The sequence below is a fragment of the Mustela nivalis genome, assembly GCF_964662115.1.
Source record: "Mustela nivalis genome assembly, chromosome: 17".
Classification (NCBI taxonomy): Eukaryota; Metazoa; Chordata; class Mammalia; order Carnivora; family Mustelidae; genus Mustela; species Mustela nivalis.
Window position 1 is genome coordinate 1,340,783 of NC_139036.1, and position 27,539 is coordinate 1,368,321.

The 27,539-nt window shown below is 57.1% G+C and overlaps 1 protein-coding gene across 2 annotated transcripts in view; it reads right to left on the reverse strand.

The window, feature by feature from the left end:
• Positions 1–1,195: 1,195 nt before the first annotated feature.
• ANKFY1 (ankyrin repeat and FYVE domain containing 1) overlaps positions 1,196–27,539 on the reverse strand; it is a 73,231-nt gene continuing 46,887 nt past the window's right edge. For both annotated transcript variants that reach the window (XM_082707756.1, XM_082707757.1), the window contains 18 exons: positions 27,327–27,531; positions 25,980–26,048; positions 25,566–25,765; positions 21,382–21,479; positions 19,577–19,805; positions 18,618–18,716; positions 18,248–18,401; positions 17,491–17,659; positions 16,644–16,762; positions 15,843–15,999; positions 14,982–15,182; positions 13,473–13,649; positions 8,899–9,046; positions 8,410–8,500; positions 8,010–8,134; positions 6,408–6,554; positions 5,234–5,324; positions 1,196–4,928 (listed from right to left, as the gene is read on the reverse strand). In XM_082707756.1, coding sequence (XP_082563882.1) covers positions 4,796–4,928; positions 5,234–5,324; positions 6,408–6,554; positions 8,010–8,134; positions 8,410–8,500; positions 8,899–9,046; positions 13,473–13,649; positions 14,982–15,182; positions 15,843–15,999; positions 16,644–16,762; positions 17,491–17,659; positions 18,248–18,401; positions 18,618–18,716; positions 19,577–19,805; positions 21,382–21,479; positions 25,566–25,765; positions 25,980–26,048; positions 27,327–27,531 — 2,612 coding nt within the window. In that variant the 3' untranslated portion in view covers positions 1,196–4,795. The remainder of the gene's footprint in view (positions 4,929–5,233; positions 5,325–6,407; positions 6,555–8,009; positions 8,135–8,409; positions 8,501–8,898; positions 9,047–13,472; positions 13,650–14,981; positions 15,183–15,842; positions 16,000–16,643; positions 16,763–17,490; positions 17,660–18,247; positions 18,402–18,617; positions 18,717–19,576; positions 19,806–21,381; positions 21,480–25,565; positions 25,766–25,979; positions 26,049–27,326; positions 27,532–27,539) is intronic.

The window sequence follows — 27,539 nt, forward strand, 5'->3', positions numbered from 1 at the left end:
AACCTTGAAGCGCTCCTCGTGTGCCGCTGCGGGCTCGGGCTTGCTGTGATGAAGCTCGTGCTTCCTGGGGAGCAGCTCTCCTTCCAAAGGCTGCCCCAGGGCAGAGCTCAGCAGAAGAGGCAGGCCCCCAGGGCAGCTTCATCTATTGTCCAACCTGTCTGCCGGCCCTGGGAGGGCCCAGAGCAGGCGCACAGCAGAGCTGAGCGGTTCCCCCACGTCTGCATCCTGCCCTCTGGGGCAGGGTTGCCCCCCCAGAGGGAACCATTCCAGACCACTGTCCACCCCTGACTTGTTTAGCTCTGGGACCTGGAAGGCCCCACACACAGGCTGGACCCTGTCTGTCCCAAAACCCATGGTGCCTCTCAGAGCAAGATGAAGCAAACCCTCACCCCCACCAGAGCCTCCATCAGCTCCCAGTGGAGGGGACCATGTGTCCTTGCATCAGAGGAGGGCACACCACCGATTTCTGATGACCTCCTTCGGGGGGGACTGTGAGCCAAGAAGGACTGTGGTCACCACTCCCACTCCACAGATGCAGGCAGTAAAGGCCCAGAGGTCAGGGAACTTGCCAGTACTATCAGTGCATCAGGAACAGCGGAACGGAGAGCCAGCGCTCTCCCCCGGCTGGGCAGCTCCAGGACCTATGCCGGCCCAGTTCTCGTGGGTTCACACACCTTCTGACTAGCCTTCCCCTCCAGGACGGCTGTGAGGGTTACGCGGGCTCGTCCCCTGGAGGCGCTTAACTGTGCCTGTCAGCCATGAGAAAAGCCAGCAGAGAATGAGCTCCATCTCCACAACGGGTCTGAACCCCGGGGGGACAGGCTGTCAGATGGAAGACCAGGAGAGAGAATGTGTCAGCCCAGCACGCGTGAGGCTCAGGGAAGCGGCGAGAGTCGCAGGATCCGTTTAGGGGCTCCGTGAGCCCCTCAGCTCTGGTCTGCAAGTCCCCGAACTTCCCCAGTGTTCTCGGAATCGGCCCGCTAGACCAGGGCCAGCAGAACCCTGCCTGGGGCCGGGACCGTGGGAGGGGTCGGAGTGGAAGCGTGGCTGCCCAGGCTGACAGGCACGTCCAGGTGGCTGGTCGCTCACGCCTAGCACAGCTACTTTGGGGCCGCGGCCACCAATGTGTTTCTGAAAAGTCCTGGAAATTCCAACTTTCCTAAAGGGTGAGCTACTCAAGAAGTGGGTTCACATGTCAGGAGTCAAAATTCGTTTTTAATGCTTATTGGTATTTCTGCATTAAAAAGTGACTACAAATGTCTTGCTGAAGTTTCCACTTTTTTTTTTTTTTGAAGTTTCCACTTTAAAGATTTTATTTATTTATTTGACAGAGAGAGATCACAAGTAGGCAGAGAGACAGGCAGAGAGAGAGGGGGAAGCAGGCACCCTGCTGAGCAGAGAGCCCGATGCAGGGCCCAATCCCAGGACCCTGAGATCATGACCCGAGCCAAAGGCAGCAGCTTAACCCACTGAGCCACCCAGGCGCTCCTGAAGTTTCCACTTTAAATGCACAATTTTACCTCATTTTATTGTAAGGAATGGTTACAGAAAATGCAGATATCAGTATCTGAAAAATACATTCCATGACACGGACTCCAAGGAACGCCACCAATCGGCGCCTTCCAAGGCCGCCATCCTGCACAGAGCACCGCCCTGCGTGGCAGGAAGCCCAAGGGATCCCCCTGAATGCGTACCTCCTGCTCTTGCCCTGCAACCCCCCTTCCCTCCCGTCGCACAGCTGTCATGGCAACAGCCAGCCAGATGCCTCTGCCACAGGAGGACCAGCCACGAAGCCCAGCGCATGCCAAGTCAGGTCTCCCCGCTACAAAGCCTGTCTGACGAGTGCAACAGGTCAAGTGCAACAGGTCAGCGCCGGGGTTTGTGCCACCGAAGGGAGCGCGCGCGGGCGGCGATCTTCCGGAGAACGTCTTTAAGGCTGTGTGACGACTTTGGGGGCTGCTTTAGTGTTCAGTTTGCATCTGGTCAAGCACTGGCTCCTCGAGATTGCTGCATTAAATGACGATGACAACGTGGCTTCCCAGGCCCTGCCCCCACGGAGAGGCCTGCATGAGGGGAGCAGTCCCGGTCCCAGAAGACCTTCAGTGCCTGTCAGGACCGTGTCCCCCTGCCCTGCATGGTACCACTGTCGTCTGGGCGCCCAGTGCACCCCTCGGGTCTAAGCCTCACGCAGACCCTCCTGAGGTGCGCCCCCCACTTTGTGCCTAAGGACCAGGCCAGCGCAGTCCCAAGGCAGCGGGCCAGGCGGGGGCGCGTGCGGAGCAGTGGCTGATCCGCTGGGCCACTGGCCTCCACGCAGGCACAGCCACAGTGACTTGGGGCTGAGGTAGAGGGCCAGCGGGCGTAGGGACCCCACTGCTGGAGCGTGTGTGGCGGGGGGACACCACGCAGACCGCAGACCCCAGGCGCAGCACTCGTTCTGCCCCATCGTCCGCCCAGACACTGCCCCAGATCACCAGAACCGGAAAGTCCCAAGTGTAGGCACTTAAGTTGGGAGGCCAGTTCCTGCGCTGGGGGTCGCAGCCAGTTAAGTGAGGCCACGGGCGCACACGCAGGCCGAGGCAGAGGTCCCTGTGCAGTGGGCCTGGTGCCAGGCAGAAGGCCGGCAGAGCTGATGCAGTGCAGCACGCGGACGCGCACACGGACCTCGGGGCAACCGGCAGCTCTCTCAAGGACTGCGAGTGAGATGCTGCCGCTAGCAGCTGGGCTACGGGCCGAAGTGACATGGGGACAGCCCTGCAGTTGTAGAGCATGGCCAGTGCCAACAAGGGCAGGGACGCAGGAGCCCCACGGGCAGCTGCCACGGAACCTGCCATGTGCAGCCCAGCGAGCACCCCATGGTCCCCCTGCACAGACAAGGACACAGCGAAGCCATGCGGAACTCCCAAAACGCTTGCCCACTCCAGGGCCGCCCAGCACTCTGCCATCCCCGGACCGGAACAAAGAGGAGCTGGCCTCAGCGTATTTTAGACAGGACTTGAGCACTTAAGTGCAATGAGAGGCAAGACAGCGACTAAAACTGCTAACAGCAGGGCAGGAGCGGGACGTCAGCCCGATCCCTGATGGGCTTCCCGTCCTCCGCTCTCCACCCTGATGTGGAAAGAGCGAGCATAAAAGTACCCACTGCCTGGATTCACATCTGAAGCACAATTATCTTACTTTCCAGCTAAAGAACCGGGCTACCTCACGAAGCCCTACTTCCTCGTGGTCCTGCTCTGCTGACCATAGGCCTCGCATGGGCAAGTGTCTGTCAAGACGAGTTGTTCTTCTGCAGAAGTTCTACAGGAAATGTGTCACAGACTTTAGAGGACCAGAGGACTCTTCTGATTCTTTTAAACATTGTGCACAAGCTCATGTTAACATAGAAAGCATATATATCTCATAAATGACAGAAGTATTAAAAAGTAGCACTCCGGCTTATCAGCTTGTTTTATACACACATTTAGGCAACAGACTGTATAAATCTACAGCAACAGAGACGACAGACCACCGTCCAAAAAACAAAGCAAGAAAAGCAGGCTGTTGCTGAGATATTTAGTCCCTTTACACGTACACCCACACTTCATTAGCGCAAAAACAACATAGTGGTTGCTCACAGTCTGAAAAGTTGGCGTTACGACTGACACTGCTAAGCTGAGTAATTCATGGGCACACGTGCTCATCTCAGAATTTCTTTCTTTAAAGCAGTGGTAGAAGTTTCTCTAAATGTGCATTTTTTAAAAACTGGCCAAACCTTCAAAAGGAGCTTTTCAGCGCCACAGGGTTAGCAACACGCAATAGCAGCGATGAAGGCCCCCAAAGCTCGGGGGCCTCATTCCACGGATGGGCCAGCGTGTTCCAAACCTGCTTGCACCCGCTTGCAGGCTGCTGGGAACCGTGGGCCCCTGTGCCTGCCGGCCAGAGGCCACACAATCCCCCCCCAACACCCCACCGCTGGGCCTGGCAGCCCCGTGCGCACCGTGGCCCCATCAGGGCCAATCGTCAGAGTCACTAGTGCGTGCATGTGCAAGGCGGGCTCCGAGTACAGGTGCGGACATCAAACCCCCCGGAGCGTGGCTCTACACCACACGCAGCACACAGTGCGTCTCCACCAGCGTGCCCCGATGGCAGAGCAAGGCCTCCACGCACGGCACGCAGCCAGACGAGAGAACCAGACGCTGGGCTCCTGAACCCAGGTAAAGCTTTCAGTTGTTAAGGCCACGATTTTTCAGCTCTCATCTCTGAACCCTGTTTAGAAAATTTCACCTTTTTTTTTAAAGGGGCAGCTCACTAAAAACATCAGCTTAGGTTTAAAAAACAAGCCTTGGGGCAAGAGGATCCTATAATCTTTGAGGAAACACTGCGCTGCCACTTACCCACAGCAAAGGCAGTGCGCATGGGGCGGCCGGCCACCAGCCGCCCCACCGCGGGGTCCCGCCCGCCCGGCTGCTGGTGCAGGAAGATCACGGGATTGCTCCACACGGACACTAAGCTACTGGGAGGGGAGGGGTTTTCCGAGTGTCCCAGTATGTTGCAAGCAGAATGGGGTCCAACTCTTGTCACAGGTGGTGCTGAGACGACAAAGCTTGGTCCACCAAGTCGTCCAGTGACCTCGATCACAGTCGGACACACGGACAACCCAATGGAATCCTTGTAATGGGGTCAATCCCCCCCAGGGTCCTTCATCGTTCAGTCTGTTCTGCAGCAAGACGGGACGGCCAGCCCCTGCTCTGGGTGGGTCAGGCTCTTGAACAGAGCAGCTGCCGGCGAGGCGACCGGGATGTGGCCTGGGGGATCCCTAAGAGACGCCCCCCAGAGTCAGTACATCAAAGCAAATGTTGCAAACCCTCACGGGCTTGTTCAGATCAAACTTTATAATAGGAATCTCCTTGGTCGAGCATTTATGGCAAAGAAGGCGTCCGCAGTGGCGGCTGTGGAAGCAAAGCAAGGGGGTGTGAGGTCACCGCCAGCCCCGCACACACGTTACAGCACCGGCGAGGAAGGCTCGTCAAAGACCAAGAGCCGCTCGGCACAACCCAACGTCGGGCTTGTCCTCACAGGCCCAGCCCCTCGGCTCCCAGCGCAGCCGAGCCCCTCCCCCTCCTGCACGCACCGGCCACGGCGGCGTCGCCAGTGCAGGGCCCTGGCAGGTCCATGGCTTCTTGTGGAGAAAGGCAGAAGCAGGGAGGGACAGGAGAGCCACCGCCCCCTCTGGAAGGTGACCTTGGGGCCTTACCAGTGATGCTTGCGAGTCGTGACTCCAAACTTGGCAGCACATTCGTAACAGGTGGACCCATCGCACCATGGAGGCTCCTTGGACAGCATGTCTGCAAGGATGGGCGGAGAGGCCCCGTCCCTATCAGAGTGACCGTGCCAGGTGACCTGGGGGCCGTCGCAGTGACGTGGGCACAGGAGCAACACAGGGGAGGGCTCTGGAGCCCCAGCACTTGCCAGGCAGGCTGGGGCAGGAGGGGCAGTGCTCAACGCTGTGACAGCAGAGTGTCTGCGGGGGGACCCGGGCGGCCAGGGGCGGCCAGAGCAGGAGGCGCAGTGGGAGAAAGACCGCAGGCCGGGAAGACTGGCAGAGGCCACACAGCAAGGGGCCAGTGGGGAAGGGATGGACCTAGAGCAAGCACCACAGGCGACGAGGGGCCAGGAGGAGGCAAGAGCGGCTGAGGGCTTGGTGTGGGCTGCGGAGCATTCGGGCTGGGAGTGACCAGCACGCGTAACAGAACCGTGACTCATCTCCAGGCTGAACGGCAGCTCTCTGCCGCCCAGAGCGCCCTGCCCATGCACACGGCCTGACCTCACGGCAGGAACGGCGCGGGGCTGGTCACCGCCCAGCACCTTCCACAGTAGCACACGGGACGGCTCCCACCCTAAGCTCTGAGAAGACGGCCCACGTGCGCTGCGAACGGCAGGGGTATGAGACACACTGTGCATGGGCACTGGCTCTGCTGTGGACCACTCAGGCACGCTGGACAGGTCACCCGGCGCCACTGCCACCTCAGTAGGGATGGGGTAACGCTGGCAAATATGAGACCACGCAGAGTGCCGCTCTCCTCGCCATAGAGGGAACAGGGTGGGTGTGGTCAGTGGGGACAGAAGCAGAAGCCTGTCCCAGAGGATGCGGAGCCTGGACGTAGACGTGCAGGGACTGCCGGACCCATGCACGGGTGACCCAGGAGTTCACGGATTGCTGGTGGGATCGGGGAGCCGGGAGCAGATGGGGCCCGAGAGCACTCTGGGAAGAGACTGCTCACAGCCCCTCTCCCACCACGGCCCTCACAGAAAGCTGTATACAGGGCCAGGAACACACGGGCGCATTCTGGGGTTCAGAGGTCACCAGGACATCTAGATGACCCACACCAGGACCATGTGTCCTGGAGGAGCAGGAAGGAGCCACTCACCTAACAGTCTGAACAGAAGCTGCTTTGTGGCGACCTGGTAGTTGAAAATGTTGACTCCCTGGTTATTGTTGACCCCAAGGCGAGCTCCAGAGCGGACTACGGCGCGGCACAAGTTGGCATTCCCTTTCATGTACGCCAAGAGCAGCACTGGAAAACCAAACAGCAGCAGGGTTCCTTCCTACCCGGGCTCGGCCGAGGGGAGCACAGGCCCTGGCAGCATGCGTGCCAGCAAAGGCCCTGCGGACACTCTGGGAAACCTCAATGGGGGGTACGCAGCTTTGTCCAGTCCAGGGCCAGGAGCCCAGGATGTGCAGGGCCACTCCGGGGCCCGGTGAGCACATTGCTCCAGAGACGTGAGCAGAGATCAGACGTGGGAGGAGGCCCGGCAGGAAGGCCTCTGTCTCAGCTTCCCCCCTCTGGCACGCGCTCGGGGGAAGAAAGCCCTAGTTACGTGACACAAGAACACCTGAACACGTGGAGAGAAAAGTCAGCTCAGGCTCACCCTCCACCCTGGGGAGGTCTCCCATGCAGGCGCCAGCCCTCTGGGCTCCCAGGCTCCAGCCAGGACCCTGCGGGCCCGTTGCTCCTGTTAGCTCCCGCTAACACCCTGCACTCCCCCACTTCACTCCGTCCTCTCAAGGGTGCAGGCGGACAGGGGCAATGATTTCCAATGAGGGAAGAGGCACAGAGAGATCACAAAAGCACCCAGCGGCACCACTGAGAAGAGAGCAAGGCACTGGGAACCGGGTCTGTGCACTTAAGCCCGACGAGAAGTGCCGCCTGCCCGTTTCTAGTTCCCAGTCAGCAGCGCACAGCAGCGGGTGCCAGGCCCACAACCCACTCCCAGAGCCAACTCCCTCAGACCTAGGCTCAGCACAAAACATTCACACGCCAAGGCCAAGAACAGACAGGATACAGGCGCCCATCTAAGGTTCTGGACGCTCCTGGGACGCCACGCTGCTGCAAAGGCCGAGGCGGCGCTGTCTGGCAGGAGGGAGGATGAACGGGAGCGCGGCAGCGGCACAGGGCTCTGGGAGCTCAGGCTGGTTTCACCCGTTTCCCTACTTGAAAAATGGGGCTGCGCTGCCTGCACTGCTAATAGGGGGCTGCGGGCACTGCACAAGCATCTACATGCAAGAGTTCCTCAGAAACACAGGGACAGCCACACGAGATAGCGCCATGACGCCATGACCGCAGGCAGCTGGAGCAGCACCGTGGGAGGGCCTCCACGGGACTCCTGCCCCTGTGTGCGTAACGGGCCACGTTTCCGAAGCCCATCAACACACACAGCAGCACACCCCTCACCCCAGAAGCGCGTGCAGGGCCAGACAAGGGGCAGAGGAGGACAGGAAACACAGGCAGGCACGTGTGCGGACAGGGGCAGGGCTGGGGGGGTTCTCTAGACACTTCCGACATGCGTGTGTCCCCAATCAGACACTGCAGAACGCCACGGGGGCTCCAGGGACAGACGCTCCGAGAGCTCCTCCCGATGCGCAGGCAGGTGTCCTCCAAGGATGACATGTGTGCCCGGGCTCCTGTCCTTCCGGGAAGTGGGAGCCCAGGCCCAGGGAGCGGGGACGGCGGCCTTGCACGCTGACGTACCCGTGTTCCCTTCTGCATCCGGCTTATCCAGAGGGTACTCAGGCATGCACTCCAGGAACAGCTCGAAGATGGTCGCTGCATTCTCTCTGCCGTACTGTCCCAGGATGTGCAGGGGCGACTGGCCGCTGACAGAGCAAGCAGAAAACGCGGGGTCATGCACAAAAGATGTAATTTTCTGACCCCCGTGATGCCAGATAAATTTAAGAACACTGACTAAGTCATCAAAGCTTCTCTACAAAGTATTTTTCAGAAAGAAACACTCCAAGGTACCAAAACCGGTCAAGTGCATTACTGGCCAATTAGTTCTACAGTGCGGACCTGCGAGGCACGGGGACCACGGCAGTGAGGGCAGGCCAGGCGGCGTGGAGCCCAGGCCTCTGCTCCGACCACACACACTCACCGCAGGTTGAAGGCTTCGGCGTCCACGGTGCACTCGGTTAGGAGGACCCGGATGCTGTTGAGCCGACCATGCATGACCGCGAGATGCAGAGCTGCAGAGTAAACCTCTTACTGGGCAAGCCCAGGACCCGTGCGGGAAACATGGCCTCTTCACAACCTCCCTCGGAACAGGATGCAGCCACAGCAGCCCCCGTCCACTCACACAGCCACGGCTCCCCAGCCTCAGTGCCCCCCAGGACGGAGTCGTGCGTGCAGCCCCGGCAGACCATGCACTCTGCATCTGTGGTCACCTAGAGCAAAGACTTCAGGGCTTCACCAGAAACCACTGCAGGGCTCGGGAGGAAGCTGCCCGGAACGGTCCATGGGAGCCCAGCTCAGAGCCCACCCTGCCACAGCTCTGCTGCTGTGGAAACCAGCCTCCCCAAGGAGGGCAGGCCGGGGTGCGGGACACCTCGATATCCAGATGAGGGGCACTGTGGAGGGCACCCACCATTATTTCCATTCTCATCCACAGCAGCAAAGTCCACTGCATTCTCCAGGAGCACGGAGCAGATGGTGGGCAGGTCCTGCTGGGCAGCGAGATGGAGGGCCGTCTGGCGATGCTTCGTCAGCTCATTCACTCTGGCTCCTGCAAGAAGCTGTGCGGGCTGGTTACCTGAGCAGCCTCTCCGCCGCAACCAGCACAGGTCCTGCCGACCGCGGCAAGCCCGCCCGTCTCCAGATATTTGCGTACCCACCCGGCCAGCAACGATGGGACCATGCGGGCCTTGCACACGCTCCAGGGGAGGCAGAAGCCAGCGAAACCCGCTCCAAGCAGAAAGCGACAATTATCGGTATATGAAGAAGGACACAAAAACTCGACTTCTAAGTCTTCACGCTACAGACCACGCAGGATGACAGTGACATTCACCGTACTGTGCAAGGATGTCCACTGCTCACAGCAGCAAAACCAGATCGCAAGAAGGATTGAGTTACGAAAATTACAGAACATCCAAACAACAGAACAATAGCCAGTAAGATGATAAAGATTTGTAGTTTCACACGGAAGGACACTATGATACAGGAAGTCAAAGAAAGGCCAGTTAGAAGATAGGATGACAGCACGGTCCCATCTGCAAAGAGAGACAGACACACAGACACACACACTGATGGTGTGTAAAAGCACGCAGACCAAACTCAGAGGTGTCGGGGGTATAAGGGAGATGTGACCTGCTTCAACATCCTTACATGCTTTATGGTTTTCCACAATAAGCATATACTATGTTTATATTATTTTCTGTTGTTATTAAGATTTTAAATACTCTTCACATCAAACACGGGGCTAGAACTCACAACCTAGAGATCAAGAGTCACGTACCACTGACTGAACGAGCTGGGTGCCCCTCCTATGTCTTTTTTTTTTTTTTTAAGATTTTATTTATTTACTTGACAGAGATCACAAGTAGGCAGAGAGGCAGGCGGGGGTGGGGGGTGAAGCAGGCTCCCTGCTGAGCAGAGAGCTCAATGCGGGGCTCCATCCTGAGATGGTCTCCTGAGACAATGACCTGAGCTGAAGACAGAGGCTTTAACCCCCTGAGCCACCCAGGCGCCCCTCCTATGTCATTTTTAAAAAGAAATTAACTCCAAGAATTACAGAATCAAAAGCAGGAAGGACCTTTCAACAATATCCTGTCCACTCGTTCTTTTTCGGACAGACTTCCAAGTTGCGGCTAGAGTCCATGGTGCCTGCCCCGCAGCCCGAAGCCAGGCCGGCTCCCAGTGGGTGCAGACACTCTGCCTCGCAGCTCTGGTTCGGACCCTGCCTTCCAAGTCCCAGCCTCCGCGACCTCTGGGCACCCAGTGCAAGCACGCACAGGTCTGGGAGGACATTCCAAGGGGGATCCATGGCCAAAGTGCTGCGTGTGCTGGGGCTCAGACAGAGCTAATCTCAAGGATGGTTAACTGGGGAGGGGGAGAGGTCTGGGCAAAGGCACTCTTACATGCGAACAGGCTCCAACATGAATCTGACGGCCACAGTTTGATGAGCTGTTTCTAGGCCCTCCCACCACCTGTGAGGTCAGGGAGGCAGCAGCTTGACCTTGGTGAAGGGGCCGTGACCCTCAAACCTGTCCCAGCTCTCAGATGGAAGGACACATGGCCTGAGACTGTCTGCTACTTTGCGGCCCCCCCATGCCTCTGTGGCTGGTTCCCATACCCAGTCTGGGCCTGCTGCTACCAGACACCCCGCCATCATTCTCCAGCCCTCCTCATGGAACTGCCCCCCACAGCCCACTGCAGAGGTACCTGCTCTCTCAGCTCTAACACATAACAAGTCTTAATTGTTTTCGAAGAAGTCTTTTTCAAAAACAAAAATGGGACAGGGGCACCCAGTTGGCTTAGCTGGTAGAGCCCGTGACTCCTGGTTTCGGGGCTGTGAGCTCAAAGCTCACACTGTGCGAAGAGAAGAGCAGAAAAGGAAAAGAGTGGAAAAAAGGAAAGAAAGAAAGAAGGCGGGACACTGAACGCCAGTCAAGTGCCCTCCTTGCTAGTCGGGCAGAAGGTACTGGGTCTGATGGGAGGTTCAGGGTCCGGCCAGGGGACATGAAGCCCTTTGCCTGCATGTGCTTTCAGCTCACACACTTGCTTGGCTTCTCCACACCAAAAGGAAAAAGGCTGCTCACAGTTCTAGGTCTGACATGTCACACCCTCCAATCTGGTCCCTACCTGCCCTTCCAACCACAGCTCCAACACCCTCCCCAAATTCCAACCGAACCTTCCTAGTGAAGCACTCACACGCACTTTCTAGTCTCCACGTCCTTGCTCAGACTGTGCCCCGGCCTGGGTGGCACTGTGTCGCACTGGGAAAGACAGGGTTTGCAGCTGAACAGAAATGGCTAAAATCCCAGCCACGCTACTGACCACCTCATATCTCGAGGGAAACTTCTTTCTGGGCTTACATTTTCTGCTTTGTAAGATGTGAAAATTTTCCTACACCTCTCTGGGTGGTTTTGAGAATTAAGGAGTGGTCAGCTCCTTGACGTCAATCTTGGCAACGATTTCTGGATCTGACTCCAAAAGTGAAAATAAACAAGCTGGGCCAGAAAGTAAAAAACTTCTGCACAGCAAAGGAAATCATCAACAGAATGAAAAGGCGTGAACTACGAGTGAGCGTATGCGCAAGTCACACGTCTGATAAGGGGCCAACATCCAAAATATACACAGAACTCACCGCAACTCAATACCCGATGAGTAAGTGAACAATGTAAAAACAGGCAGAAGGACCTGACAGTTCTGCAGAGAAGACATCCAGATGGCCAGCAGACAGAGGAAAAGATGTGCAACATCACGCGGCATCAGGGAAACGCAAATCAAAATCACGATGAGATACCACGTCACCCCGGTCAGAAGGGCTAAAATCAGCAGCACAGGAGACAGCAGGGGCCGGCGAGGGAACAGAGAACGGGGACCCTCGTGTACGGCCAATGGGTGAGCAGGCTGCTGTAGCCACTCTGGAGAACAGCACGGATGTTCCTCAAAATATGAGAAACGGAAACACCGTGTGACCCAGTAATTTCACTACTGGATATTCATTGGAAGGAAAATCGCTATTTAAAGAAAAAAAAGATAAAGGAGCAAGTTTCTCGCACACTGTAAAAAAGCTTTAAAATGCCTTTAGTATCACACAAACCAACCAGCACAACCAGTACGGGAACTCTTGATAGTCTGGACCTGCTCTTGGACTCCTTGAGTTCTCCACAGAGAGCAGAGGCAGATGCCTGCGAGTCTGGGACCCGTCTTCTCCTACACAGGCAACTGCAGCACCCTGGACAGCTGGGGCCCGCGCAGAGGCACGGGCGGACCGGCCAGCTCAGGCTGGGCCTGCAGCCACGCCCGCATGCCACACACCGCAGCCCAGGGGAGGGCTCCAGCGTGCATGCGCGTCCTGGGCTGTGGGACAAACACTGGGCGCTACCTGCACCCACATCCGCCGCAGCCTTACAGGCCAAACCAAGACAGGAAGCGGATCCAGGGTGCATGACAGACGAACGGTGAATGACGCAGCATGCGCACATGGCCAGCACAACTTAGCCAGAGACAACGAGCTCATGCTTTCCGTAACAAGATGGGTGCACCCTGAAGGCATTAGGCTCCATGCAATAAGGCAGAGAAAGACAAACACCATATGACCCCGCTTACATGGAGAATCTAAAAATCAAAAACCCAAACTCACAGGTACAGAGAACAGACTGCCGATTTTCGGAGAGGGGGGTGTGGGGTGCTGAAATGGGTGAAGGGAGTCAAAAGGTACAATCTTCCAGTTACAAAATACATAAGTCCAGGGCGCCTGGGCGGTTCAGTCGGTTAAGCCTCTGCCTTCGGCTCAGGTCATGATCTCAGGGTCCTGGGATCGAGCCCCACATGGGGCTCTACTCAGAGGGAGCCTGCTTCTCCCTTTCCCTCTGCTGCTGCCCCTGCTTGTGCATGCTTGCTTTCTCTTTCAAATAAATAAATAAATCTTAAAAAGAAAAATAAATAAAACACATAAGTCCTGGGGCAGTAATGCACAGCACGGGAACCACAGGTAATATACCACACCGCGCACCTGAAATTGCGAAGAGTAAATCTTCAAAGTTCTCATCAGAAGAAAGCGTGTGTACCCGTGTGTGACAGATGTTAACTAGACGTGCCGTGGTGGTCACTCTGCGCTCCACACGAATACTGAACCACTGTGACATACCCCGGAAAATACCACAATGGGACATACTGATGAGAGCACGTAAGCGTGTGCCAGCGGCCCTGAGAGCACACACTTGGCGCTGGTGCAGACGTAGGCCTCCCTGCCCTTGCGGCCGGGCCTGCCCCGGATCCTGCTTTCCCCCAAGGCCTCACCCCAGCACCTGCGCACGGCGCCGTCTGGGCTCTCAGGATGCACTGCCACAGACATAGGGCTCCCCCAAGGGCACTGGCTTAGCTCCCCAAATTCATGCCAGCACTTCAGAAAACCCGCCAGAACAGCAGTGATGAGAGCTCCTGCACACGGCACGACCCAGCCCACAGGTCCCACACACTGCTCACAGCACGTACCAAGTTGCGGACGATGATCTCTGAGCCCGCTTGGACGGCGAGGTGCAAAGGGGTTAGCTTGGATGCGTCCTGGACTCTGGAGTTCACATTTGCCTGCACGCTGATCAGGAACAGGACGCTCTCGATATCAGAGTTCTGAACTGCCACGTGGAGAAAATTCCGGCCCTTGTTATCCACCTAAGGCAATGAGAAGGAGCCAAAACATTAGTGGGCCTCCCTCACGAGGGAGCCTCCTGAGCACGGGCCAGAGGCGATGGTGTGGCCAACCCCTCAGGTCCAGGAGGCTCCTTCCCAATAGCCCACACTGCATGTGCCCCCCACCCGCCACAACATGTGTGCATTTGGTCGCGTGTGCAAGGCCCTGACACCCTCCAGCAGCAGAAGCTGATCTGGAAAACTGAGAAAGAGACGACCTGCGGATGGGAAAGGAAGGGGGCGCTCGGGGAGAAAGGAGAAGGCAGAGACTAGCTGTGGGGTCCCCTGCTTGGCTCAGACCAACCACCAGGACCCCCCACCTCAGCGGCAACAGCAGCCCGACCCCGAGCAGTTGCACAAGGTTCCTCCTCCATCAAGCTACAGGGTAAGAGCACGCGGCGGGGAGGCAGCCACCAGCCTGCTGCAGACCAGAGCTCCGTGCAATTGGCCAGAGAAGTTGCGGCTACGAGAGCCATCGCGTCCCCGAGTGCTCGGTGAGAAGTGAGGGGGCAGCGCCCACACACCCACAGCCACACACACAGCACATGCTGCTGTCCCAGGCGGTGTTTCTACAAAGGACTCTGGTCCACCATGTCCGACTCCCTTGTGTATGAGGAAACACGAGGGGCTGCCCGCTCCCAACCCTGCGGCAGCGCCCGCAGCCCGCTCACACACCAACTGCAAAGCCAGCAGCCCAGGGCAGCCTAAGCTCCAAAACGGCTCATCTGCCGCGCCAGGACTTCCTTCTGTTCAGCTGCCATATCTCCACGTCACTGCCCTCGGCAGCTACTCGTGAACCCTGACGGGGACCTCAGTCCCACCTGGACGCCCTGAGGCCGGCCCTTCGCCAACCCCTGAAGCAGCACAGAGAATGTGGGGCCTGAGCCTGCCACCCGGACGGAGCCCCGCTCCTCAGAGACGCTCTCCCTGGAGAGCTGCCCCCACACCAGCCGCTCCTCCTGTTCAGTTCACAGCTCCAGAAGACCTTCATCACCACGACCAGGAAACCAAGGAGAGGCACATGAGGACACCATTGGGGCACACCACAGAATGACGCCCCGGCCGGGGCTTGGCCACCTCAGCCTCCCTGTGCGTGGGGCACCAGCAAAGGGCTGACACGGGGCAGAGCACTCCACTCTCCGCCAGCACCGACAGTCCGCTGGAACGGCCAGACTTCAGGAAAGAGGAAAGCACTTTCAGCACAGGTGTCTTCGTGAGAAGAGACCTGTTCGGCTGGGGACATCGGTTAGTCTCCGCGTCACGGGTCCCCCGAGCTCGGGCAGTGGAACGCAGTGTTGGGTGTGGGTCCCTCACCTGCTCGGCAGCCCCGGACTCCCGCTTGAGGATGGCCTCCGCCGCCCGGTTATTCTTGTAAGTCATGGCGCAGGCGAAAGGGGTCAGCCCCTGTCTGTCGCGGACGTTCAAGTGGATATCAGGGTGGGAGATCAGCAACTGAATGATGACGCTGTGCTGGTTGCTGATGGCCACGTGCACAGGCGCTCTCCCTTCCGCGTCCTGCAGGGACAGACACAAGCTCAGTGTCCAGACGCAAGGAGAAACGCGGGGAGAAACAGGAAGGGGATCAAATCAGATCGGGTCTGAGAACCGATACTGCCCCCCTGCGTCCGCAATCAGCTTTTCAAGAGTCCAAGCCCAGAGAAAACCAGAAGCCGTGGGCATCTCCCTCACACTCCAGTGACCCAGGGACACAAACACGCTTGGTTCGGAAGATGAACCAGCAGTCAGGCTCGCCTGAGACCACCGCCCACTTGGCGGCAGGCAGCCTACGTCCTCACGGGCCGGGACACCGACGAGCACCAAGGAACATGACTCGGGTGCTCCACGGAGCTCCGGGGACAGCTGAGCACAGTACTCAGCTTGAGTCTCGGACAAACTCCCCACAGAGACGGACAACCAACGGAGGTGAGAGGCCAAGAGAAGCTGACCGAAGGAACGCTCCTCACGCTGTAGGAAGGACAAAGGCACAGAGTGGGAGAATCTTCACCTGAAAGTCTTGCAATTTACAGGGCAGACTGTGTGACCCAGGGGAAGTCACTCCATCCACCTGTCCCTTAGCCCCACTCACGGCCACACCGAGGCCCAGGACCGAGAGTCTGCAAGGCTCCCTAATTCTGCCGTCAGCATCCCTCTCCTGGAAAGAGAAATTCTCCATACCTGTGTGTTTACACTGGCACCAAATTCCAGAAGACACTGTACTGTCTCCTCCAGCCCCCAGGAGGCTGCCAGATGCAAGGGGGTCTGCCCGTCTCTGGCCTCCTCCTCCCCTTCTCCGTTAGGACCGGGCTGCCTGGGACTGTTCACATCGCAGCCGCTGAAAGTGAGGGGGACATGAGAAGTGGGCTCCAAGAGCCAGACTCCCAACCCAGCCGGAGGCTCGTCAGCAAGTGCACAGCAGCAGTCTCACCCGCCCAACGTGCTGCTGCCGTGGCCAGGACAGCTGTCTCAGTCACAACCTGACGTCCAGGTCTGACCCCACTGATTTTCCTTTGGTCTTGGGGGCAGCCTGGGCATCAGAACTCTTCAAAGCACCCCCAGGGATGTGTGTGCGGCCATCTTGAGAACCACTGCTCTAAAGGTCCCCACCGTGCATACTGCACCCTGAGCGTGCCATGGACCTGCTAGGGCTCATGCACCTTCAGCAGGCGGGGGCCCGGGGGGGTCCCCATAGGCGCCATCTGGTTCCCTCCGCCCCAGCCTCCTGCCTGCACTGTGTGAACTGGCCTGATGGGACTACGGGAGCGTCTAGGGCCCCAAGAGCAGGAAGCTGGCTCAGCTTCGAGACTGCGACATGGGCACACAAGCCCTTCTCCTCAGAAGCGGGTCAAGTGCCTTCACTGGCTGACTTCACAGAGCAGGGGCCCTCTGACAGCCTTCATGGGGATGTAAGACCCACCAAGGCAGGCCAAGACCGCAGCTGAGGAAGAGGAAACGAGGAGACACTGGGGGTTCTCTCACCTGCGAATAAGGAAGCAGGCAGTAGACTCGTTGTTCTCATCGATGGCCCTGTGCAGGAGTGTCTGCAGGCAGCCCCCGGGCCCCGGGCCCCAGCACGTGGCATCGCAGCCATGTCTGACCTGCAGAAAACACAAGTGACTCACAAACACTGCCCAGCAAAGTCACTCTATTATCCCCTCTGAGCTCTAGGTACACCATAAGATTCACTGTTTTCAGGCAAGATACAGCTGACAATCTACTGCTAGTGATACTAATCTGTAGAACACTGATTAAAATATGCTTTGTGCCAGGTCCTGTGGGATGGATTTGGGAAACACAAGAAAGACAGAAAGACAACGTTATCATCACCCTTGGGAGCCCTGTCCCAGGAGGGACAGAAAACAGACGCACTCCTGTGGCCTCAGTGACACGCCTGTAACTCACAGGGAATGTCGCCATCAGATACGTGAAGCCCCAGCTGCACAGTGCACCCCTGGCAGGGACCAGGCACATCAGATAGCTTGGTGAGGACTTCCTGGGGCCTGTCTTCTGAGTAAGGGAGATAAACCAGAGCTCTGAGGACTTGTCACTATGGTATCCGTGAAAGCAGCCCACACCCAAGGCCTCCCGAGGAGGCACCCCAGCTCTCTGGCGTCTTGGCAGTCCTGGTAAAGACAGCCTAAGAGAAAGTGCTGGAAAGATCACATTGAACTGCAAGTTCCTGAAGAGGCTTTTCCACTGCTCATCCTCGACCCGACTGGCTGCTGGCGGCTCTCTTGTTCCTTGCGACCACTAGGCAGACAGCAGCTCAGTCTCAGACACAAAGGCCCCCATGCGGAAACGGAGGCCGGAGCTGAGCCTGTCTCACCAGGGTGGATGCAATGTCCTCCAGACCGTTTGCCAAGGCGAGCCACAGCGGGGGGTTCCCCTTTTCATCCGGCACGGACATGTCCGCGCCCCGGGTGCAGATGGCGTCCACCACGAGCGGAAGCTGGTTTCTGATGGCCAGCTGAAGGGCTGTCTCCCCGTCCTGAGTCCTGCGAGGACACCCACCCAAAGCCAACATTTGTAGCCGGAGCCCAAGGATAACGCGTGCCCCAGCGCATTCCAGAGGCCAGAAAGCACGTCGCTCACGCTAACCAGCACTCCCTCAGAGCACTTTATCCTGTCAGCAGCCTCTGTCCCTTCTGCCTTTTTAAAAATACAGCTGAGCCACCCCAGTGCCCCCAGATGGTAACGCAGCGCCTGTGTGTACTGGTGTGCACTTGGCCATACGGCTGCTTCCCGCAGCAGGTCAGTAACCTGCCGCCATGCACTTGACTGACCGCTCCCTCTCCTCAGCCATTCCAGGTCACTTGACACTAGAGATACTGATAAATTCCTCTGGAAATACGGGAACACTAGAAACCAAACTCCGCATTTCTCCCCCAAGCCCTTCGGACAGCTCACTAGCTGGAATGTTGTTCGTTGAGCGCGAGATCACTCTCTAAACAACAGCTTCTGGACTGTCCTTTCAGTGAGCTCTGTGCGGTATCGTGGCCTGGTCCTGGAGGGTTCCCCTCTGCCACCCCCCGGGCCCAGTGCGCCGGGAGCGGGTCCTGCAGGGAGAGCACGGCGCCGCCCACCTGACGTTTATGTCCGCCTGGTGCTCCAAGAGGAAGAGCGCGCTCCTGCTGTCCTGCCGCTGCATGGCCATGTGCAGCAAGGTCTGCCCGTCCGCCATGGTGTCGTTGATGCCGGCCCCAGAGCCCAGCAGCTGTGCCGCGATCGTGTGCATGCCTGGGACGCAAACAGGCCCTGACTGCCCCATGCGCCCGACATCTCACCGCAACACACCCACGCCCCCTTGACGTCTCAAAGCCAACGGCTTCCACGGGGTTTTACAGGCTTAACCCAAACCCCATGATGCGTGCAGCCCCTCCCCACCCACCTCCCCGCCCTCAACCCTTATGACGCAGGTCCATCTGGACTCCGGCAGCTCCCGGCATCCCTTACCCGTCCACAATGCCAGGCCCAGCACCGTCTGGTCTCGGGAGTCCTTAAGGCTGAAGTCCGGAATGATTTGCAAGTTGTTGGTGGCATGAAGAGCATTAGCTAAAATTTTTAAAGGAAACACACACTTGATTTCACCATCCATGGACCACATTAGTTTCCAACTAACTGACCGACTAGAACAGAATCACCTCTACACAGAGAGTTCACCAATCTTCTTGTGGGGGGTGGAAGCCCGGGAACCTGGTATTTTGGAGCAGAGCTTAGGGAAAAAGTAAGTTTTTAATGCTTAAAATAGTGAATCTTCACAGAAGGAAAACAAACCCACTATGCAAACACAAATGATACCTGACTGCCGAAGAAAGGGTCAAAGCCATGGCCTGGCATGGGAATTCCCACCACCGCAACACTCCCGTGAGGACCCCAGAAAGTGCCTCTACCTACAGCCTCGCTCCCTTCCAGAGGCACATGGCAGAGGCACGCTGACTGTCACAGGGACAGGGCAAGAGGAAGACAAGAGCCAGGCCAGGAAACGGGAGTGCCCGAGCATGCCTTTCTGGGGAAGTGGGCCTCCCCACGGCAGGGGCTGCCCCTGGCCCTCCTTCCCGCTCCTCCCACAGTGCTCCTGTCAGGGAGGCTGAGCAGGACAGCTGACTTGAGCAGGACTTGGGGCCGCAGGGTCCTCGGACGCTGCTCACGCCGACACAGGGCGTTGGGAAAACATCCACGTGAGAGGCAGTCACTGGTTCTAAAGCCATAACCTGACAGGTGGCGTGCAATGGGCAGGCCCTGTCCTAAAAGCTGTACGTGGGGCAACAGCGGTCAGGAGCCAGAGGACACGCTCGTCTCACTTGACCTGGAAGGATCTGGGCGACAAGACTGCCCAGTGGAAGCAGCATCAACTCTGCAACTCACAACTCAGAGCTGCCGCTCGAAGGCGCAGGGCAGGCCCCACCGCCCACCTTTCTGCTCCAGGATGACAGACACCACGTCGGGGTGATTATAGGCGATGGCCATGTGCAGCGGGGTCTGCAGGTAGACGCTGTGTGCGGGGCTGCTGGCGGACGCAGCCTCCCTCGGTGGCGGCGGGGCTTCCTGCGTCTGCAGGTTCGGGTTGGCGCCCTGCTGCAGCAGCTCTGCAGTGAGGCCGGCCAGGCCGCGGCGGCAGGCTGTGTGCAACGGGGTTTCTCCCTGAATGAAAGCAAACGGCGCACCTCAGAGCACGCTCAGGAGGGGAGCGCCCGTCCCGGAGCGATGACGACGGCCTGTGTACCAAAACCCGGGTCTCTGGGGACAGTCACCGTCCTCGGCTCATCCTGCCACTGGCTGACAGTGACGCGCCCCACACCTGCGGGTCTGTCCCTCCCTTCCCTGTGCCATCAGTCTCTGTTTCTTTAATGCCGGCCAAGTGCCCTCCAAACGCCCTGGCTCGTTCTCTCGTAGGTGTCCGACAGCGTTCCTAACCGCCCTTCACACGGTTATGACTACACAAGCCCGACGTGCCACGGAAGCCAGCCCCAGGGAGGCGGGCAGAGCCTCAGCTGCAGCCCCGTGGGGACAGGACTACCGAGGGGCCACCGCGCCCCTTCTGCCCCACCCCCACTGGGCTCTCTGCCCGGCTCCCATCAACCCCGTCTTGAGCTTGAATCAAGTCCTCCTTCCCCTCCTTTCTGATATTAAAAACACTTTAAACTGCCATCCCACACACTCATCTCACTACTCAAGAGGCACAAGAATACACGGCGTCAAGTTTCCTCCTGGCCCTGTCCCCACCACCCAGCTCCCTCCCCAAGGAAACTCCGGTGCCAGGGTTCTGTGTCCTTCCAAGGACAGAACAGTCACAGAAGAACAGGCACCCAGACGTACACACACAGCATCCTGCCACTCAAACAGACGGACTCAAATCGAACACGCAGGCCTGTCCCTTACTCTCACGGAGACTACACCTCATCGGTCTAGAGTCAAGACCCGACAAGGCTCCTTGTGAGACAAAGCAACATCCCACTTCGTTTTTCCCTGGAAAGAAATTTCCACTTTGACCTCTCAGCTGGTTTTCTGCAACCTCCGTATTTCTAACTAACGTGTTCCTGTTGCCGCCTCAGTTTTCCAGTCTCCAGCACTGTACGTGCACCTGCCACTGCTGTGTCCCTGTGTCACCAAACTCGGCCCCCACCCCCGCGCCCTCCCCACCCACTGGTGTTGCAGTGAGGAGGGCCTCACACGCTGTCCTGTGTCCCTGTGTCACCAGACTCAGCCCCCGCCCCCACGCCCTTCCCCATCAAATGGTGTCACAGCGAGGAGGGCCTCACGGAGCATCCTGTGTCCCTGTGTCACCAGACTCAGCTCCCACCCCCAAGCCCTTCCCAATCGAATGGTTTTGCGGAGAGGAGAGCCTCAAGGAGCATCCGGTGGCCCTGTGTCACAGGACTCGGCCATCCTCCCTACGCCCTTCCCCATGGAATGGTGTCGCAGTGTAGAGGGCCTCACAACAGTGTCCTCCTATGTGGGACCATCTTCTGCTCCAGCCACCTCCCCTCCACCCTGGCACTGGGAATGCTCAGTGATCCCCATGATCCCACCAGAATCAATAAGCACAAGACTCTCAAACCCCGTATCTGGGGACAAAACACCCGTTTCAGCCTGGTTTTCTAACCAACTGCATGTATTATTCAGACAAAAACTGAGAAAGAGCTAATGCCCCCCTACATCCACCACTGCCTTTCTTGCACGGACCCACACTGCCTCCCTGGCCACCCAGCACACTTACCCACTTGTTCCTGTGGTTGGCCTGGGCGCCACTGGTCGCCAGGAAGAGAGCCGCTGCCTCGTTCCCTGCTTCAGCCGCCCGCTGCAGTAAGCAATTCCCTGGGAGACAGGGAGCACACACGTCTTCCACCTGCACGAGGACGAGTCCCTCCTCGCCCACCTTTCACGACGGATAAGCCCACACCCCACACCCACGTCACGCCCACACGGGCCGTCTCTGCGTGTGGATGCAGACGCTGGGCAGACCTGTGTCTAGGTGGAACCAAGACTTGGTCTGGGAGTCAGAGACATTCATCCCCCCAGAGTCTGCCACTGGCCGCCGCCCAGGGCCAGAGGCAAGTTCTGCTCCTGCTGAGGACGGGGTAGAGCGCAGTTTCTCAGTAGCAGAGCTCCTGGCATTTTGGCCAGGGGACTCTGTTGTGAGGGGTCTGTTCTGCACACATGGCAGCTAGATGCCAACAACACCCCAGCCTTATGAAACCAGTACAGCTAAGATGCTGCCGGGGTGCAGGGAAGGCGACGGTCGTCTGAGCACCCATGCACCTAGAACAACCACGTGCAGCACAATGTGAGCTCAGTTCCACCAGAAAATGCCCTCTACATCTTACCCCAGGGCCTTAAGTGGCTTAGAAACGTTCTGATTTTAGCACTGTTTCCTAAATAAAAATCTTGGGAGGAAAAAACACCTTTTTTCTTCCTTCCTTCGTAGAATAGTTCTAGCCCCAAAGCAGCGTTTCCCTTTCCACTAACACCTGTTTCCAGTTCAGATAAACACAAAATCCCCATGCGCTGCAGCTATGCTATCTGAGAATGCAAACTGCAACCAGGACTAAAACAGGTAAAGAAACAGGCCACGGCTAAAATCAGCAACACAAGAAGCGACAGGTGCCGGCGAGGGTGTGGAGAAACGGGAGCCTCGAGGGAACTCGAGCTGGTGCGGCTGCTCTGGAAGCGGCATGAAGGGTTCCCAGAAAGTTGAAAACAGCTGCCCTACGACCCAGCCATCGCACTACTGGGTGTTCACCTCAAAGACACAGACACAGGGATCCAAAGGGGCTTGTGCACCCCAGTGTTCAGAGCAGCAACGTCCACAAGAACCAAACCGGGGAGAGCCAGAGTCCATGGACAGATGAACGGCTAGAGAAGACATGGTATGTATTTACACGCGCACACGCAGACACATACACCGGCATGCTACTCAACCATCAGAAAGGATGAAATGTGGCCATTTGCAATGACGTGGATGGACCTAGACTGTACCATGCTGCATGAAATGAGTCATCACAGAAAGACAAACACAACACGATCTCACTCACTGGACTTTAAGGGAAAAAACAGATGAACACAGGGGAAAGGGGAAAAGAAAAGGAGGAAGGGAAACAAAGCATAAGAGACTGAAAGACAACAGGGCTGCCAAAGGAGATGGGTCGGGGAGGGGCTAGATGGGGGATGGGCATTGAGGAAGCATTTGAAGGATGAGCACCGGAAACCTAAGTGATTTATCACTGATTTCTACTCCAGAAACCAGTAATCACACTTTAACCACTTAAAAAAGAAAATGAAAGAAAGGACAAATGCTTTGTTTTCACGCCCCTTCCCCTTTTCCCTCCAAGACTGTGACCGCATCCCTAGCAGAGAGCCACTGTAATTTAAGTGAGCCCTAACTACGGTCCCGTCCTCACTTCTGCAGTCACTCTAGGGCACACAAGACATGAGCACGGGCCTCCCTGTCAAACAACACCGACCTCCACCTGCCACAGCCTTATGCTGAGAAACAGGGCGTTGAGGCCATTCCATGCATAAGGACAACCAGAACAAGGAAAAACAGTCATCCTGAACTTGCACTGAAACTCCAAGTATACGGAGTAAAACAGACGGCCAGCGAGACAATGGACAGATCCACACCCACAGTGCAGAACTGTAATCCTCCTCCCGCACAGGCAAGCCGAGCAGCCCCCCAGCTGGTGACGGGGAGAGTGCGCAGCAGAGCAGCATGCATGGTGCAGGGACATGAGCACAGGTGTGCGCGCTGCAGGGACAGAACACGGCCCCTGTCAAGCATGTGTTAAGCTTTCGTAAAACTAGATCTGCGGGGTGCCCAGGGGGCTCAGTCAGTCAGGAGTCTGCCTTCGGCTCAGGCCATGATCCCGGGGTCATGGGATGGAGCCTGCTTCTCCCTCTGCCCCCCGCTCCTCCTGCTCCTTCTCTCACCCCCACTCTCTTTCTCAAATAAATTAATCTTAAAAATCAACCCCACGTTCAAGTCCTAAACATCAAGGAACCAATTTCTTATATAACGTGATGCTCATATAATACAATTACATTAAAAACCAATAAAATTATGGCCAATAACCAATATACCTTTATAAATTAAGAGTAATTTTAGTAACAATCTCCTTTCCAGAGACTTTCCTGATTCCCTGGTGTGGAGTGCCCTGCCTTCAGCTTTCATGTCACCCGAGGGGTGATCTACTTTAATCTGTATTTAAATTACTAACTTCTTTTCGCACACCCCTTTTCTGGGCCCACCCCCCTCATCAGTGGTGCCCACCCACGCTTCACACATAGCAACACCGATCACAAAGGGACCCTTCCTAAAATATCCGCACAACTTACTAAGTCAGATCAAGGAAATATCCACCTTACAACAGTGGCTTTGCAACTGTGGTCGCTGGATTCCTGAGGGTTCCTGAGTCTTTCAGGGGCCCATTATGTCAAAACTGTCCCCATAACACCACCCTTGGATGTTCGTTTGTGCCCGTGCTCACCAGTATGGCTGGCAGGTCACGCTGAGGCCTGAGCGTGAGTGACAGCGGCCCCAGCACGAACCCACAGTCCCCACACTGCTCTTGACCACCACGCACCAGCCAAGAAAGGGGCGGGTTCTTGATAAAGCAGTAGAAATTACTAAATTTCTTAAATTTCAGCAAGTCCCCGTCCTTTCAGAACCGTGTGACATTTCCTTTGTAAGGGGGACAATCCAACAAAAGGATATTCATTCAGCAGTTAAAGTCTGAGCAGAGAAGCACAAGATAAACACATACTCACATGAAAGAGGAGAAGCGTCTGTGTGAGGAAGCCAGCAGTGCACGCAAACCCACAGCAGCGGCGCAGCGGGCCCCACAGCGGGCCCCACAGCGGGCTGGACTCACCGGCAAGGGGGCCGGACTCATGGCCACGGCTCCCCAAATTGAGCAGCCGACAGACGCTCTCCTGAGAAGGAGCACAAACGCGAGCCTCTCTCTCTAATGACAACCGGCAGTATTTGTGCGGATGATAAAATGTGGATCTTTCAAGTGAGTATTAGAATTTGGGAAACTTTAATCGAAAACTGCAGGTCTGACTGCTTATCGATACCGGAAGACAAGTCTCCTCTGATGCGATCAGTGGCGACACTAGACACGTCATTCTGAGATACAAACGCGTTTGAAGACGCCATTAACTCCGCAAACCAGCACTTTTCAAATGACCAAGTCACGGTGTGACCGGACCACGTCGGGAGCAGAGCTGTTCGCAAGCAGACGGGTCACGGGTCCAGCATCACAGAGTACGAGCAGCTGGTGGGCACGCTTCCAGGCCCCACGCTGCGACGGACTCTCAGCTACCGCCCGGTCACTCTGCTCGCTGCAGACCCGGGGGAGCGCGCCGCCCTCCTCTAGCTACGCCAACACGTCAGGGTGCGTTTCCTTCCCACGCTCTCACCGAAACAACTTGTCTCAAAACGCTGACTACAGATGCAGACCCAGAAAACCAGTCACTCTCCCACTTAATTTTGTTTTAAACATCATTCTTCATTAAAAATAAATAAATAAAACCATCTTAAACATAGAACGGTTTGTTATTTTTTAAGCTAACACAACTTCTACAAACTTCCCAGTTTTAATTTCTAAAACGTTAAGCATCACAGCTATAGCCCAGCAAAACCAAAATCCTGAGGGATACGGTTTTTAAGCGCATAAAAGCAGCTTTGGAGCCCTGCAAAGACGCCCCCAACACCCAGTAAATGGAGTGTTTCTGCCTCACAGACCAGAGTCCCACTAAACTGCTAGAAGCCTGATGTCAAAAAAAATAACTCAGGCTGTTACTACAGTGAAAAGCGCAGACGATCTCATAAGACCATGCCATTTGGTACAAACGTGGATGTTGTGCTTCCTGGGCCCCAGCGCAAGGGCACCCCCGCATCACCTGTGACCGTGTCTGGGGCGTTGGTGTTGCTGCCGCGCTGGATGAGTCGGGCTGCGAAGCTGTTTTCGTCAAAGGAGGTCCCGTTCACCACCGGGAGGTCTTCAAAGGGGTTTACGGAGTGGTCGGGGGACATGGTGACGTACTGCACGGCGAGCCACAGGGCGGTGCTGCCCTCGTGGTCCTTCAGCTCCAGATCCAGCCTGAAGTGAGGAAGCCATGCAAACAGCTCACACGGTCCGCTGCAGACCCCGACCGGCCACAGCCTCACCTTCCCTTTCTGCACACTTGGAACGACCACTGTTCGTCTGGCTCTTACTTACTAAACTTCATAACACTGGAGGACACTGTACGAGAATGATTTTTCACGCATCATCCCACCCTCCCCGCTGCTCTCCCGCCGTGCCCCGCGCGTACCGCTCGCACTGCAGCAGCTGGCTGAAGACGTGCTCATTCCTGGCCGTGATGCACACATGCAGGGGCGTCCTGGGAACGAGAGAGAAGCGGGGTCAGCGCAGAACAGGCACGGCTCAGGACAACACGAGAACCCCGCATTTCTGCAACAGAGGCTCTCTGTGCCCTGGAAAACAGCTGTCCAAAAGCACGAATGAGTCTCTAAGAATGAAAATGGAGTTGCTTCTAGGGCTCCATCTAGCCAGGGGCCAAGAGAACAGGAACCCACAGAAGGGAGATCTGTAAGGTTCCCTGTAGTGAACGGCTGACCCTCACTGAGTAGCTCCTCACGTTTGGAAACAGCAGTCTCTACACGTGAGGGTGTGTTCTCGCCACCTACCCTCCGTGAGTCCGCAAGCAAATGTTTTTCTTCCTGTAACTCTGGGTTATGCTCAGACACCGCGTGCCAACAGGCAGGGACTGAAGGAGGCACTTCTGATTGCCCTTCACGGCCTTTATTCAGCCCTCGCGGGCCCTGAAGCCCCCCCCCCGCCCCCTACCAGCACCCAACTCAGAGGCACACGCCGCCCGCGGGTGCTGCAGCTGGAGGAAGTCAGAGTCAACAGAGTCAAGAGGAAAAGGAAGCAATCACTTGGGGAAATAAAGTAACCATCACACAACAGTGGGGTCCCAGAGACCCATCTGTCTTCACTGCGAGGTCCCTCCACACACAGCTGTCTCCCACTCCAACAACTGCACGGAGCTCCGTCCTCCATCTGTGAGAGGCTCTTCCAAGGTATAAAATACTGAGCCGTGACTACACAGAGTGGGGCCCACTTGCTAGAGGTCCCTTCTCTCCTCCCACATGGCCGCCCCAGTGGGAGGCAGCCCTTCCGTAGACTCAGAACCACAGGGGATCCTCCACAAGGCACTTCTGGGCAGAGGACAAAGAAACAGGAGAACAGCTGTCAGACATGCTGTGGAAAGCCGAAGGGAGCCGGCGTCCTTACCCGCAGCGAGAACCAGGTCTAACCCAAAGGATTTCCCCACGCCCAGACTCATGGAATTACCACAGACCGCCTTCAGATGGGGTGCGCCACCCCTTCACGGTACCCCACCAGCTCTGATGAGGACGCTGGGACAAAGTGCCCTTGGAGGAGCTGGACCGGTGAGCCCCCGAACAAGATACAAACTGCTTACAAGTCCATGGACCTCAGTTCCAAGCGCGGAAATATTTCCCCAAACGCCCCTGGGTTAGTCATGCCTCTCATCGGTCCAACAAAGGAGCCTGAGCAGAGACCCCAACTGCTAGCTGTGTAGCTGTGTGCCGTTGTGTGCCCCACAGAACACCTCTGTGGACATGGCGCTCACCTGCCCTTGCTGTCCTGCATGTTGGGGTTGGCGCCGGCCTGCAGAAGGGCCTCTGCGATCTGGGCCATCTCAGACATCATAGCTGCCGAGTGCTTCTTTGCACTGCATGATGCCACAAGGTGCAACGGTGTCTCCTGGGCACCCAATGTAGCAGCATTGACAAGGGCCCCATTCTTAATGAGGAAGGTGGCAGCAAAGAGATCTCCTGGAAAA